Source organism: Nipponia nippon, unplaced genomic scaffold (assembly GCF_047370975.1).
Source record: "Nipponia nippon isolate SJK-2023a ecotype South Korea unplaced genomic scaffold, ASM4737097v1 scaffold_3, whole genome shotgun sequence".
NCBI lineage: Eukaryota > Metazoa > Chordata > Aves > Pelecaniformes > Threskiornithidae > Nipponia > Nipponia nippon.
The window spans coordinates 108,009,200-108,023,694 of NW_028262347.1; the positions used below are offsets into that span (position 1 = coordinate 108,009,200).

At 36.2% G+C, this 14,495-nt stretch overlaps 1 protein-coding gene across 1 annotated transcript in view; it reads left to right on the forward strand.

Moving 5' to 3' along the window:
- TNKS2 (tankyrase 2) overlaps nt 1-14,495 on the forward strand; it is a 33,113-nt gene that overhangs the window by 6,585 nt on the left and 12,033 nt on the right. The window contains exons 3-19 of the mRNA XM_087764577.1: nt 940-1,035; nt 1,353-1,389; nt 1,700-1,775; nt 3,121-3,215; nt 4,410-4,476; nt 6,219-6,405; nt 7,336-7,457; nt 7,968-8,059; nt 8,155-8,233; nt 9,297-9,468; nt 9,660-9,739; nt 10,170-10,315; nt 10,745-10,910; nt 11,210-11,429; nt 11,844-11,953; nt 12,691-12,879; nt 13,655-13,907. Of these exons, the coding sequence (XP_087620703.1) occupies nt 940-1,035; nt 1,353-1,389; nt 1,700-1,775; nt 3,121-3,215; nt 4,410-4,476; nt 6,219-6,405; nt 7,336-7,457; nt 7,968-8,059; nt 8,155-8,233; nt 9,297-9,468; nt 9,660-9,739; nt 10,170-10,315; nt 10,745-10,910; nt 11,210-11,429; nt 11,844-11,953; nt 12,691-12,879; nt 13,655-13,907 (2,187 nt within the window). The remainder of the gene's footprint in view (nt 1-939; nt 1,036-1,352; nt 1,390-1,699; nt 1,776-3,120; nt 3,216-4,409; nt 4,477-6,218; nt 6,406-7,335; nt 7,458-7,967; nt 8,060-8,154; nt 8,234-9,296; nt 9,469-9,659; nt 9,740-10,169; nt 10,316-10,744; nt 10,911-11,209; nt 11,430-11,843; nt 11,954-12,690; nt 12,880-13,654; nt 13,908-14,495) is intronic.

The window sequence follows — 14,495 nt, forward strand, 5'->3', positions numbered from 1 at the left end:
TCCCACTCTTCCTGTGACTGACTCATTTCTTTTCACTGTGAAAAATCAAGAACTTTTTAAAGACCATTTTTACTCTCTGAAGCTATGGCTGGTATAAGGATTAAAACTAAAAATCTTTCATAAACTTAAATTCATATGCCAGTTTTATAAGAAACAAGTTTTTAGATCTGTTTTTGATGATTGCCTAAGAATAAAGGTTCACATTGACATCATGGGGAAAGAGCTGTGGAGTGACATGATGGAGCTAGATTCTCTTCAGCCTAGACTCTTACGCTGCCTTCTGCTGCTACTCACAGGACAGTGGAAAGAATTAATAATGGATTCATTCTGTCCCTCTGTGTAGCAGCCATGTTAAATTAGTTAAGGATAGGAGCTAAAATTCAGTTATATTGACCACTTATTTTGCCCACACAGTTCTTAAGAAATAAGAAGAGGTAGAAAGTTAGATATGTGGTCAAGAAACTAATTTTTTGATTGTGTGGTTTGCTCCCGTTTACTTTATGAAGGAGCACATCCGGAGAGTTGTATATATACAACATTGCCTGTTTGGCCCCAATATCAGTGCAAGGTGCTACTGCTGTGTACAGTTTAGGGCATAATCACTTGTGGATTTGAGGCAGTATGCTTTGGAGCTGATGTGAAGTAGCTGCTGTGTTTTGTGTTGTGTCAGTCAGTCTTTCCACTGAGATTGCCTCCTGTCAGTCTGTGATTGTTCCATTTCTGCTCTGCTTTTTTCTCATAAAATGTGTCTAGGCACGTTTCACTGGTTAAACTGTTCACAGATGACATTAAGGAATTCTGACATTAAAAATTTCAGAGGGGAAGTTAGGATTAGTAACTGGATGTTTCTTTTGTTGCTTGCGGCTTACAGTAATGATAAGTCTCATAAGCCTTGTCTTATAGAATTGTTTTTTCATGGAAGACTTTGGCATTTTGTAGTACTGCTGCAGCATGGTGCTGAACCAACCATCCGGAACACAGATGGAAGAACAGCTTTGGATTTAGCAGACCCGTCTGCAAAAGCAGTGCTGACTGGTAAGTGATAATCTTTAGATTATGTTATGACTAATAACAGTCGAATGAATGTAATACAGTATTTTGGTTTTTGTCTTTCTGATATTACTGTGACTTCTCTCTGTTTTATAATTCTAAATAGAAATTCCCATATGGCTTTCATCATCTCAGTCATGGGATGTGTTCTGGGTAAATAGTTTATTGTGCTAGTTCAGTAATGGACTGCCAAATGTTTTGCACTTATATTCTCTAAAATTTTGGAAGAAGGGAATAAGTAGTGAACTTCACGTATATAGATATTTATTTAACAACTAAAAAAACTCCCTTTTGTCTTCCAGGTGAATACAAGAAAGATGAGCTCTTAGAAAGTGCCAGGTATGCATGTTTGAAAGATATCTGGAGTTTAGTTACATTTTCAGAATTGTATGTAATGAATATGTATTATATATTGGCTTTTGAGCTGGCATTCTACGTACATGCTAAGCTTTGGCTGTTATCTGTGAATAAAGCTACAGAAATAGTTACATAAATGCATTTTTGCTTTCTCTTTAATGCTGACAATACAGAAGTGAATGTATTGCTTCAGATCTGCTGAACATTATAGCAAGGAAAAATATAAAAACATAATAAGCTACTAAAAACTGGAATAAAAATATTTCTGCCCATTTCATATCTCATTTTTCAGGAGTGGAAATGAAGAAAAGATGATGTCTCTTCTTACACCATTAAATGTTAACTGTCATGCAAGTGATGGCAGAAAGGTATTTTTGTTTAAAACCTGTTTTAAAATTAGTTCAACTCTTACATGTTTCACAGTTATTGTTTGACCAGATTTTAAGAATGTTAAACATAGAATGTATTTTCTTTAATATATGTGGGAAAATAAGATTGTACCTCTCTAGCAGCTAGCTGATTTTTTTGTTTGTTTGTTTTTTAACCTTAAATGGACTATGTAGGTATTTCCACCTAGGAGCAATAAAAAAACCCACCTTTTCAATTGGAACTTCTGCTTGACCTTCATATCTGCAGTGATAATGAAGGGAGGCCCTTTCATAGATTTTTGTCGCTATCACAAAGAGATACACACAGGCCCCTTATTTGCCATACACCCTAGGCAAGTTATCGCTGCTGTTTCAGGAATAAACTATTCATTGCTATAAGTATTGGTAAAGAACTATGTGAAAAATGTTCAAAGTCTCCATTCTAAAATATCCTGATGTTCTCCTGGGTTCGGCCCCTCGCCTGCTGAAGGTTCAGATTACTGAGTATCAATTGTTGGCCTCCTCATTGTTCTCATTAAGTATGTGTACTCATTCGCTTAAGTTTTGTTCGAATGAGTTTCCCTGTTTAAGGCTTTGTGGTGATATATTGGGATCTCCAAAACACCTATGCATCTCTATTTTCTCATCTTCTAGTTATGAGACTCATCCTCTAGGAACTGGACAAACCCAGTTCAGTTGATGGGTTTGTAAATGAAGAGGATAAGATTTCTTTTCACTAATTTGTAGCTCTGCCCTTGGTGCTGCTGATGGGTATGCTTGAGTGGGTTTGCTAGAAAAGATCATAGAGCAGTTACCAGACTGCTCTGTGGAGGGTGAGAATTTAGAAGAGAAGATTAAGTTTCCCCCAGACCCCACTAACTTACTGCACTCACAGATGTGGATAACAATCTCTGATAATTTATAAACTTAATCTATTGATTGGCAGGGAGATCGCTTTATAGTTTACCAGTCATTGTATCTAATGGCCATCTTATTTCCCCTTTCACAAGGGACATAGTTTGTCCCAGCAAAGTATTTATAGTTATGGTAGGCTAAAAGGCAAAAATGGACTGCAGGACTCAAAAATCTATTAATAGGGCTTTCACTGCCAGAATGTATTAGTGATGGAGTAAATTCAGAATTTGTGTTTGATGACTGTGAGAGTAGTCAGTAAACAATGAACATAGTTGTCAAATGTTTGATTCAAGCGTTCTGTTTTTTTTTAATGTTGCAAGTATTTTAAAGACTTCAGTAATTAGTGCTGTTAACAAGTTTGGGAAAAAATAAATATAAAATCCACCCTTGATTTTGTGTTACTGATTAATTCTACATTCTGTCATTTCAGTCTACTCCTTTACATTTAGCAGCTGGGTATAACCGTGTAAAAATAGTACAGCTCTTACTGCAACATGGGGCTGACGTACATGCTAAGGATAAAGGGTAGGTTCATTTTTCCTTTGTTCAGAATAAACAGAATTCGTTAAAAATTGAGATGAAGTAAAGAATAGTAATACTATTTGAAACATGAAGAATTCCTAAATTGAGACCGTTACGTCATCTTTAACCTCTCTGTTATGACAAAAATGCAAAGTGTACAGGCTTAAGACTAGTGAATCAGTAGACTCCAAATTGAGCTGACCATAGAACATGCTGTCTTTTAGGTATCACTAGCCAAATTACTCTCTCTTGTTTAATAAAATACGTTCATGCACCATTGTGAAGTCAGCAAGTGTTTTGATGATTGAATCGATTTTCTTTCTGCCTTTAAGTTTCTGCAGTTCTTTTTGCAAAGAGTGTGATAAAAATGGAAGATCTGTTTCCCAGAGGTTTTATTTGGACTACATGTTCTAGCATTTGGTTATTATGTCAGGAAATGTAGTGAAATATAGAAGTGCTAAGTCTGTTTAGTTACATAAAGTATAATGAAAAACCTATTTGTAAGATATGTATTTATGTACATTAAAGCTTATGGAAAGCAAACTTATTCTTCCTTTTTCCTAGGATTACTTCACAGCTACATAAATAGCTGCCTAATCAGACAGCTTTAATTGCCCCCTTGGGGTTGGAATTGACTTTTGTCATTTCTCGCTGGCTAGCCCACAATGATAGAATTCACTTTGGGAAATTTCTCACTTGCTCCTAGGACCACTGGGTTTGAGGGAGTATGAAGCTGGCTTTAAAACCTCTAGCTCTGCTGTTGCTGTAGAATATTGTACAGTTACTTAAACGTTAGCCAATAAGACTACTTTAGTTTCCAAGGGAGAAGATAATCTTAGAGCAATGTTCTTGTGAAAAAGGAAATAATTACTGTCACTCCTGAAAATCCCCTGCAGATAGTTCTTTCTGCTTAGGGTTCCAAGTCTGAGCAGAACCATTTCATTTGCAGTAAGATGGTGCAATTAATTTCTCATCTTCTGATTATTTTAAACATTTATTGTTCTGAAAAATGCTGATGGAATTTTCTGGGTTCTTCTCCAGCTTCTTATTTCCCCTCAACTTTATTTGAACATCTGTGATACTGTTTTTGTAAAATGTTCAAGGTGCAACATAGTACCATTTGCAATGTTATAGATGCATCTGGAACTGAAATATGCATACTAAGGTAATCCTCCTCCCCATTTCTCTCCTGTATAGAGATTTGGTGCCACTTCACAATGCCTGTTCCTATGGTCATTATGAAGTAACAGAGCTTCTAGTAAAGGTTGGTCTTTGAAGAGATTAAATTGCATATTATTAAATGAGAACAGTTTATAATAAACTAATGCAAGTTGCATATTTTTTTATTTTGTACTTAGATTTACAAAACTTAGAGTGAGACATTGGTTTTGCTCTACATGTTAGTTAGTGATTATTAAACTGAAGCTACAGAATCTTTTGCTTGCAAGGAAGCTTTTTCCTTATAAATGTGCTTTCTGTTTTTAACTCACTCTGCTCCAAAGTTGAATGTTTTTGTACCGCCAGGTAAGTACTACTTATCTCAACCTTCCCACCCTCACCCAAAAAAAAAAAAAAAACCAAACACAAAAAGACCCCCAAAACTGAGCAATATTGTGAGTTTGACAATAGAAAAATAATTCAGAAGACAGAGTATTAAGAGGTTTTTGAAAAGAATACTGGTGAAGATCATAAATGTTTTAAAATTAAAGAGTAATCAGTCTCTTGAGCGAATGAACTTTACAACATCAATTCTGGCCCTGAATTGTAGCCTTCACCCCAAAGAAAGAAAAATGCATCAATTTTCCTAGCATAAGTGAACTCTCAGAACTGAAGTGACTTGTCTGGATTATGTTAATCTTGAAGATAAAGTGTGATGTGCGTTAAACTAGTGGCTCAAAGATGTGGCCTGCAAAAATCTGAGTCTCGTCCACCGAGGAATGTTTGAACTGTGCCCATTCTCAGCTGCTACAGCAAATCATGATCATTATAACAGCTGTGAGTGTTCTGTTAGATAACTCTAGGTGTTAGGATGCTCAGGGAATAGCTGTTGTTGTTCTATCCTGTATGTCTCAGTCCCCAATAATTCCATGTGTCTTTCTATTTGTTTAGCAAAAATTAAGTACAAAGTTATTGAAATAAGCATTTATTGTAGTAAGTATAAGTAGTCAAGAGGTTTGGGTTTTTTTGTTTTGTTTTGTTTTTTTTTACTTCAGGGGCCAATTGTAAAGTGAATCTTCACAGTTGTGGTACTAGACAAAAAAAAACCCTCTTGCCTAGACACTACTGTGTGTCTTAACTGTTAAGCTAGAGTTGTATTCCCTGTTGGATTTCTGCTCCAGTGAGCCTTGAATTATTTTTTGCAAAGCACTACAGCTTTAACAGGAGCAACGGGAAAGAGCAATGTCCTATCAGACTTGCTTACAGACAGAACTCAAGGTGTGTACAGAATGTTACTGGAGAAGAATTACACAGATATTGATCATCAAGAGCATGATTTGCAGAACCTTGTACTTAAGTGTTTTGAATTGAAGTCAACTTAGGTGAACTAAGTGCTTATCTCTTTCAAGATATCTTGGCATTCATATCTTGGGGAGTGTTCACAGAACATCTGTTTATCTTAGTGCAACTGTTCACTCTAGACTTTTTCTAGAGCGACAAGAAACAGGAGGTTGTTCAGAGGTGATTTGGAGTATATGAATTAGGCTCTTCGATTTGACCTGTCACAGAGCTACTCTTCTTTTAGAGATGCTGGAGAAAGCCTGAAGAGACTGGCCTGCCTTCGTCTTCTTTGAATGTACCTGTGAGACACTACAGGATTAAAAACTGCAATGTGCTGAAATGTTGTGTTATAGTGAAAATTAATGTCTGGAGAACATCTTGGATACAGTTTGCATACAAGCATTGATTTTTATTTTAACAGTCTACTGCATTGAAACTAATGACAGAAGTCTCTTTCTAATGATCCGGTTTTGATGTTGCATCTTTTTTACCCCTTTCCTTTTCAAGCATGGCGCATGTGTGAATGCAATGGATCTGTGGCAATTCACCCCTCTGCATGAAGCAGCTTCTAAGAACAGGGTGGAAGTATGTTCTCTTTTGTTAAGTTATGGTGCTGACCCAACACTGTTGAACTGTCACAACAAAAGCACCATTGATTTGGCTCCAACACCCCAATTAAAAGAACGATTAGCATGTGAGTATAAAGTGAGATTAGTTCTACAGTTATAGATTGTAATGTGTACTTAGGTTCCCCAGACAGTGACCTGCCAGACATCAGATTTGGAAAATGCTTACACTTTCCAAGCAATTGTGCAATGTTGGACAGTACATTACACTGTTTATAAGTTAAGATTGCTAGATTTTCTGAATGTAGGCTTTTAAAATAGTTTTATTGTCAGTTTTATAGTCATGTGGTTGTGATGGGGTTTGTAGCTTTTCTTCCCTGAATACACGCTTTCCCTCACGACCTTGCCAGTACACTTTCATTTTCCATACTTGCTCCTGTCATTGCATCAAGACTGTTGAAATATTCATTTTTATTCCACTGTATTTTGTTTGAAGAAAAGAAAAAAACATAACTGTTTAGAATGCTGAATATGTTCGCATATGCCACAATTGCTGAAAGTTCAAAGAAATTGATGAAAGGCATTGATTTTTTGTCCAGCAAACAGTTGAAAAGAATGCCCAAATTCTGTCATTGAGTGGTCAAACAGTAACTTCCTGGGATATGTACAAAAATTATCAGTAAATACTACATTAGACTTCATATTAGCATCTAGAAATGGTTCTCCAAAGACAGGTCAGAAGTAGAGATTTATATGTGCTTGAATTGGTACATCTGGGAAGAGTGGAGCCTAGAACAGTGGTGAGTGAAATAGATCCTGTTCAGCCAGTTTGGATGTCTCTGGCTTTGGTTTATAAACAAAGCGCATTCCTGTAGTGTTTTGACTTAGCTAACAAGTTCTGTCAAGTGATGTAAAAGTTTAAGTCTGAGTTGGAAATGTCTGCGCCATGGTTTGCTGTATAAAATGAATATTTTTATCTAACTGAAAGAAACAATCTTCTTGATCCTTCTCGAGTTAAGGAGTGTAACCTTCTGGTATGTATTTATTTCTTTTTAAAGATGAATTCAAAGGTCACTCACTGCTGCAGGCTGCAAGAGAGTCTGATGTAGCTCGCATAAAGAAACACCTTTCTTTGGAGACAGTGAACTTCAAGCATCCTCAAACACATGAGACAGCATTGGTAATATATCAGGATTTATTAATTATTTTGCATGTATTGTGGCTGACCTAAACACAGGTAATAGTTTAGAACTAAAAATGTCAGTGTCAAACAGTGTAATTCAGACCAACCTGGAATATCCAGTGTCTAGTCAAACAAATAACATTGATTAATATTTAGTTCTTAAGGTTAATATTACGGCTAATCTAAATTGTCTGTTTAATTTAGGTTGTCTAAAAGACTGTTTTTCTGTAGAATAGTCTCGTTTTAAGCAACAGCAAGCTACGTATGTTAGCTTTGTTTGTAAAGCGTGAAAGTTTTCAGCAACTGTTGGAGAGGGAGCTCTGGAAGATACCAGAGTAAATCCAAAAGCCCATGTGGAATCTCCCTAATTAATAAGCTTCTACATGTGGGGGGTTTTTTTCTGTTGACTTTGCACACAACCAGCTCTTAACTGCCAGCTGATCAGCAAGCAGTAAAATCTGTATATTGCTAGCTAGTTGTTAATGCTACAATTTTTAATGTTCTCAGCACTGTGCTGCTGCATCTCCATATCCTAAGAGAAAACAAGTATGTGAATTGCTGCTGAGGAAAGGAGCCAACATCAATGAAAAAACAAAAGAGTGAGTGGTTACAAATGAATACTCCTAAGTGTTTGTTTAGAAGATTTTGCAAAATACTTTTTGAATTATTCTTTCTTTTTTTTTTCTTTTTAAAGCTTCTTGACTCCTCTGCACGTGGCATCAGAAAAGGCTCATAATGATGTTGTTGAAGTAGTTGTGAAACATGAAGCTAAGGTATGAGTATATTCATACTTTTTTGTTTTTGAGGTTTGCCTACTATATAGGTTTTCATACCATGAGAATGGACAGCTGAGTAGACAGACTTTTCTAAAATAATTAATTTTGGAAGGTTGCAGATTTATACACTTAAGACATAGGCCATTAGTCTGTTAGTACAGCCCTATACCTTGAGGCATCATTGTTGTTTTGGTCCTATTTTATAAGAAGCGCGGATGTAGCTCTTCTTACTGTTAACTGAAAGCTTGTAGAGTGTCTTATTCGGTGCTTCATTGTCCAGCAATAGTTTTGAAATGCTTAAGGGAAAAAAAAGTAGGGGATATGTATGACCAACAAGAAGCTAGACTGAACTGTACAACAGGTAGACTTTATGTGATGTTGTGTGCAGTAAAAATGACAGCAAAGGCAAAATGTTAAATTATAACACAGCATTTAGTTCACATTTCCACAAAAACAAAAAGTGGAAAGGAGATTCTCTCTGTAATGCTTGAATCCTCCAAAACTAGGAGTTGAATTTCTCTCTCATGGAAATTTGATTACAGCCTGACTGCTGTGAAGTTTCCAAAGCAATGATCAAAGCCAGAGGAACAGTAGGGAATACGAGGAACAGTAGGGAATACAAGTAACCTTTGGGTGCAGAGTTTTAAATTGTTAAATACACCTTGACTGAAACCCATAGAAAGTCCTCAATCTGAAAAACCACAGTAAGCCAATGCAGGTAAAAGCTGTTCTACGTGTTGGCACTGAGGATTTGTGCTGCCATGAGCAAAATAATGGCCTACTTCTGTATGTAGTAAAATTGCTGTAACAATTTGTTTATGCTGAATTATTCACATGCCTCTAAAAGGGGGCTATTCTTCCTCAGTAAATGTAGTTATAACTTTATGAACTGCTTTTGTTTAAATTTTATCTTTTTGAAATATCGTGACCTTTGGAAATACGCTGAATATGTTCTTTAATTAAAGTAAGAAGAATACTTGTGAAACTTTCCCAGTCAGCAATGAAAACAGCTTTAATATTTAGTTTTGATGGTGATATTTCTTGTCTGTGTTATTTTTAGGTTAATGCGTTAGATAATCTTGGCCAGACCTCTCTTCATAGAGCAGCACATTGTGGTCATCTTCAGACGTGCAGGTTGCTGTTGAGTTCTGGATGTGATCCTTCCATTGTGTCTCTGCAGGGCTTTACAGCTTTACAAATGGGGACTGAAAGTGTGCAACAGCTCCTGCAAGGTACAACTGAATGTTGTGTGGTGCTTAGTTGCTGGCTGGGGTTAAATCACAACGTAAGGAAAAACAAAACTTGTCTATAATTGGTTAACTTTTTTTAAGAGAAATCCTTGAAATATTCAAATGATTTCCTGCTTAACAAATTCCTTCAACTACATACACTTACCTCTCATGCAACCTCCTTTATTTTGCAGAAGGTATCCCATTAGGTAATTCCGATGCGGATCGACAGTTGCTGGAGGCTGCAAAGGCTGGAGATGTGGATACTGTAAAAGTAAGCTTAAACCTGTCCTAAAAATAAGAGGGAATTTTATCCCAAACTATAATTTCTCAAAACAAGCAATCAAACAGCCCTTCGCTGACTGCTTTAGAGTTGTGATCCCTGTCCTAAAACCTTTGTATTGCACAAATAGTACAGATGACAAAATGTAATGTTCACCACCTCCAGAAGTTTGTCTTATGTAAAAAGCGTAAATAAGTCACAGGTGTGGGTTTGGGAGGAGGGAGTATTTAATTTTTTTTTTCTTGGGACACTATCTGTGAAAAGTAATGGTTTTATGTAAAAAATAAATTAAGAAATAAACTTTCTTTTTAATTAAAACAATTTTTCAAAATTAGATATGTATAACAACATTTTATGACTAAATTAAAAGCGTGCCAACACTATATATAGTGATGTATGTTTTATTTTGGGGATTTCACAGAAACTGTGTACAGTTCAAAGTGTGAACTGCAGAGATATTGAAGGACGTCAGTCTACGCCACTTCATTTTGCAGCTGGATATAACAGGGTATCTGTTGTCGAATATCTTCTTCAGCATGGAGCTGATGTGCATGCAAAAGATAAGGGGTAAATACTCAAATATATGTCTTCTTGGCAATTGTAATTGCTGATACCTGTCAGCTCTTGAGTATTGCTAGCTGATAAGCATCCCATCTTTTTTCAGACATTATTTTTTTTTAATTTCGTGGAAAGTTCTGTTAGAATGGAGATGTTTAGAATATCCACAAAAGCATTTTGCAGTACTTGAGACTAGAGCATCAAGAATTTCTCTGGCCCTGTGTTTTTGTTTCTCTTCAATGCCACTGCTGATTGCATTTTTACCTCTTTGGCAGTAGATACTCCTACTATATTAGACTATTGTGGAAAATTTAAAAAAAAAATTGTTTTTGTTACGGTTTGATTGTTGAAGGTGCATTGTGTTTTAAGTTTATATCACTTTGTGAAAAAAGACCCAATTTTTAAAGGGAATTTTTCTCTTTTTTCAATTGTTTCCAGAGGACTTGTCCCTTTACATAATGCTTGCTCATATGGTCACTATGAAGTTGCAGAACTGCTGGTTAAACATGGTGCAGTTGTCAATGTAGCTGACTTGTGGAAATTCACTCCCCTGCATGAAGCTGCAGCCAAAGGAAAATACGAGATTTGCAAACTCCTGTTGCAGGTATTACATATGCTGGAGAGAGGTTACTTTCTTTTCTTTCTTGTTCAGTCTGAAATCTGATTGGACGACTTCGAGAAATTGATTTGTGTTTTGTGGTTTCTAAATGATTGTAGTTAAATGTATGTTTTCAGTAAAAGGGATACTATTAGCAAATATGTTGTCCTTTCTCACACGCTAAATGGAAGGCTCTCTGAAGGATTTGAATGTGTCAGAATATTTGCTCAATAAGGCATAAGATGCCTAAGATGAAACGTGTTTATTCTGCTTATGTACTTACCACCTGGTTTTGATGTGCACAGCATGGAGCTGACCCTACAAAGAAAAACAGAGATGGAAATACTCCTCTAGACCTTGTTAAAGATGGTGATACTGATATTCAAGACCTACTTAGAGGAGATGCAGCTCTACTAGATGCTGCAAAGAAAGGTTGTTTGGCCCGAGTAAAAAAGTTATGTTCACCTGACAATGTCAACTGTCGGGACACGCAAGGACGGCATTCAACACCACTACATTTAGCAGGTGAATGTTTTAATAAACTGGTTTGATCAGAGGTACTGGTTACTGTGGCTGAACTTTCTATGTCTAAGCAAGTTAAAAGTGTAGCCTCAAGCTAGAGGATTCCATATTTTCTCTTTAAAAAAAATAGCATTTTATGCATATTAATCTTATGTTCCTCTTCTAAACTGTTTAATGACTTTCATTTCCTATTCTCTCTAGCCAAAGAGGATCTTTTATTTTTATTGACAGAGGTTTTAAAACCAACTACTCTTAAATAGGGTGAAGCTGTCCCCACTAATAGGTAATACATTGTCTTCATTGGGATTGACATCTTAACTTTCAAGTATTTTAAGTGAATTACTACTTCTCTACAGCCTCTTGAGCATGGTTTTTTTTAACATGTTCTATTTACCCTGTCCTTTTGCAACCTTCCAGCTGGTTACAACAATTTGGAGGTTGCAGAGTACCTGTTACAGCACGGGGCAGATGTGAATGCACAAGATAAAGGAGGTTTGATTCCTCTGCATAATGCAGCATCTTATGGGGTAAATATCTCAAACCTTCTGAGGCTTTATTTATTTTTAAAATAAATAAATAAATAAAAGTGATACATTTCATTGACAGCATTGTGAGCCAATACTCTTCTAGAAAGGTTTTGCCATTGAGTTGTAATGTAATCTTATTTGTAAAATGCAAAAAGAATGATTTGATCATAATCGGCTCATTGTATAGGTGAAGACTTCTGAATTTGTAAAATGATGGTTGGAGTTTACAGAATTGAGTTTTCTGAACATGAACACTTAGAAAGCCAGCAGCCTGAAAGGTGTCCCCTAAAATGCATTTCCTTACCTGTGCCAGTCAAATTTTATCAGCAAGATCTCATTTTCACTTATTTGGCTGGTGTTGAGACATTAATTGTTTTTTGTGGATTTCCTGTGGATCTTTGTGCTTGGATCAAGTCTTTAATCAAAACCATTGGAGTACTTTCCAAACTGGAAGTTCAAATTCAGGTGTTTTTTTTTTCCTTCAGATTCCCCTGGATTTGGGATTCTGTTGTAGTCTGTCCCCTTTTCACAACAGCAGAAATCTTTAACTTTTTACTGGTACGTTATAGGTGAGGAAGAAAACACCTTGTTTTAATACTTTTTTTTCTCATAATTAAAAAGTAAATGTATTTTAAGAAAATTCGGAATGAGGATTACAGAGAAGTATCAGTAATAGTTCTGAGTTAGTTTAATACGCTGTGGTATCTTGGAATTTAACAGGTGTTTTTATTTTCCAGCATGTTGATGTAGCAGCTTTACTTATAAAGTATAATGCGTGTGTGAATGCTACAGACAAATGGGCTTTCACACCTCTGCACGAAGCAGCCCAGAAAGGAAGGACACAGCTTTGTGCCTTGTTACTGGCACATGGGGCTGATCCTACTCTGAAAAACCAAGAGGGACAAACGCCATTGGACTTGGTCACTGTGAGTGATGGGGCTATTCTTGGGAAATCTGTACCTACCTGCCATCTGTGGCAGCTCATCTGAAAACTATCCTTTAAAAAAAATAGTAATACGGGAACTTCTGCAAAATTTAGAATACTGAGGTTTCTCTGGTGTTTTTATGTGCCCGGTAAGGAAAGTCAGCAGAGCCTTTATAAAACTTCTTTAAACATTTTCTTGCTCAAAACTTCTTATTTCAAAATGGAGTAGGAAAAAACAAACAAACAAACCAACAAAAGGAATTCATGCTTATAATTTGATGCTTTTAATTCGGTACTTATAGTTTGACTAATACAAAAAGTGTGGCAATAAAATGTAAGCAAACTTTGTAGCAACATAAATTGAAGAAACTATCTGACTGTTAAGTTTTGGGTGTTTTTTTCTAAGTATTGTAATACAATTCAAAGCTACACTCAGAGTAAGTGTTTTGTTTTGTAAATTCTGGTTGCCAGTACTTTTTGTTTGCTTTTCCTAGAAAATGAATTCTGTTTAACCCTCCCTTGAGTTTTTTAGAAATATTGAAGTCTTCACTTTTTATCTTATTACAGTTTTTATTCATAAATATTTTACAGTTTCATCTGTGCTGTTGGCACAAAAGGCTGTTTGTAGACTGCATTGTAAGATGCATATTTTTCCAATACGCATTTATTTATTTTGCAGTATACTTAAGAAGTCTGGAATAGTGATAATGCGTTCTAGGAAAAAACGTTGTGTAAAAGTGTTCCTCTGTTTCAATAAGTTGTTTTCTGCTATTTAGGCAGACGATGTCAGCGCATTATTGACGGCAGCAATGCCTCCTTCCGCCTTACCGACTTGCTACAAACCTCAGGTTATAAGCGTGTCTCAGACTACAGGTTCTACAGCTGATTCCCTGTCTTCTGTTCCATCCAGTCCATCCAGTCTGTCTGCTGCAAGTAGTCTTGACAACTTGTCTGGTAGTTTTTCTGAACTTCCTTCTGTTGTTGGTACAAACAGTGCAGAGGGAGCTACTGTTCTGGAGAAAAAAGAAGGTGAGGCTTTCTCAGTTAGGAATGAATAACATTTTCTACTCTATGGTGAAAAGAATACCCAAGTGTGAAGTTTCCCACACATGCACACAGTTACTATGACATATGCAGTATCCCCATTCCTTATGATGTCGTTAGCGAGGAACAGAAGTCTAGAAGTCTTGTAGTATAAGACTTTAGTACTTTACCCTTACAGAATCTTCAAAATGTTCCTTTTTTGCTGTACAGAACCAAAACGGAGAATTGTGTTTTAAAAGAGAAGGCAAATGTAATTTGGCTCCATACCAAACAGTATTTTACTACCAACTTCATCTAGTTTCCAAGAGGCTATTCTTAGATCAGATATCTTGAAAAGGTTACTTCTATAACATTTTAGTTCTCAAAATATTTTCTGTCTGAACATGCATTTCTGGTAGCTAGTTAGTTGCTTATCTCATGGAAGCACAAAGACTGCTCTTGGGAGGGGTAGAAATCTTACATTAGGTAACAGTTCCCACTGGTTAGCGATATAGATATTTATGCCCCATCTTCAGAAGAGCAGGAATTCCTGTGTCTCTCATTATCACTACAGGCAGTGTGAGATGCGTATAC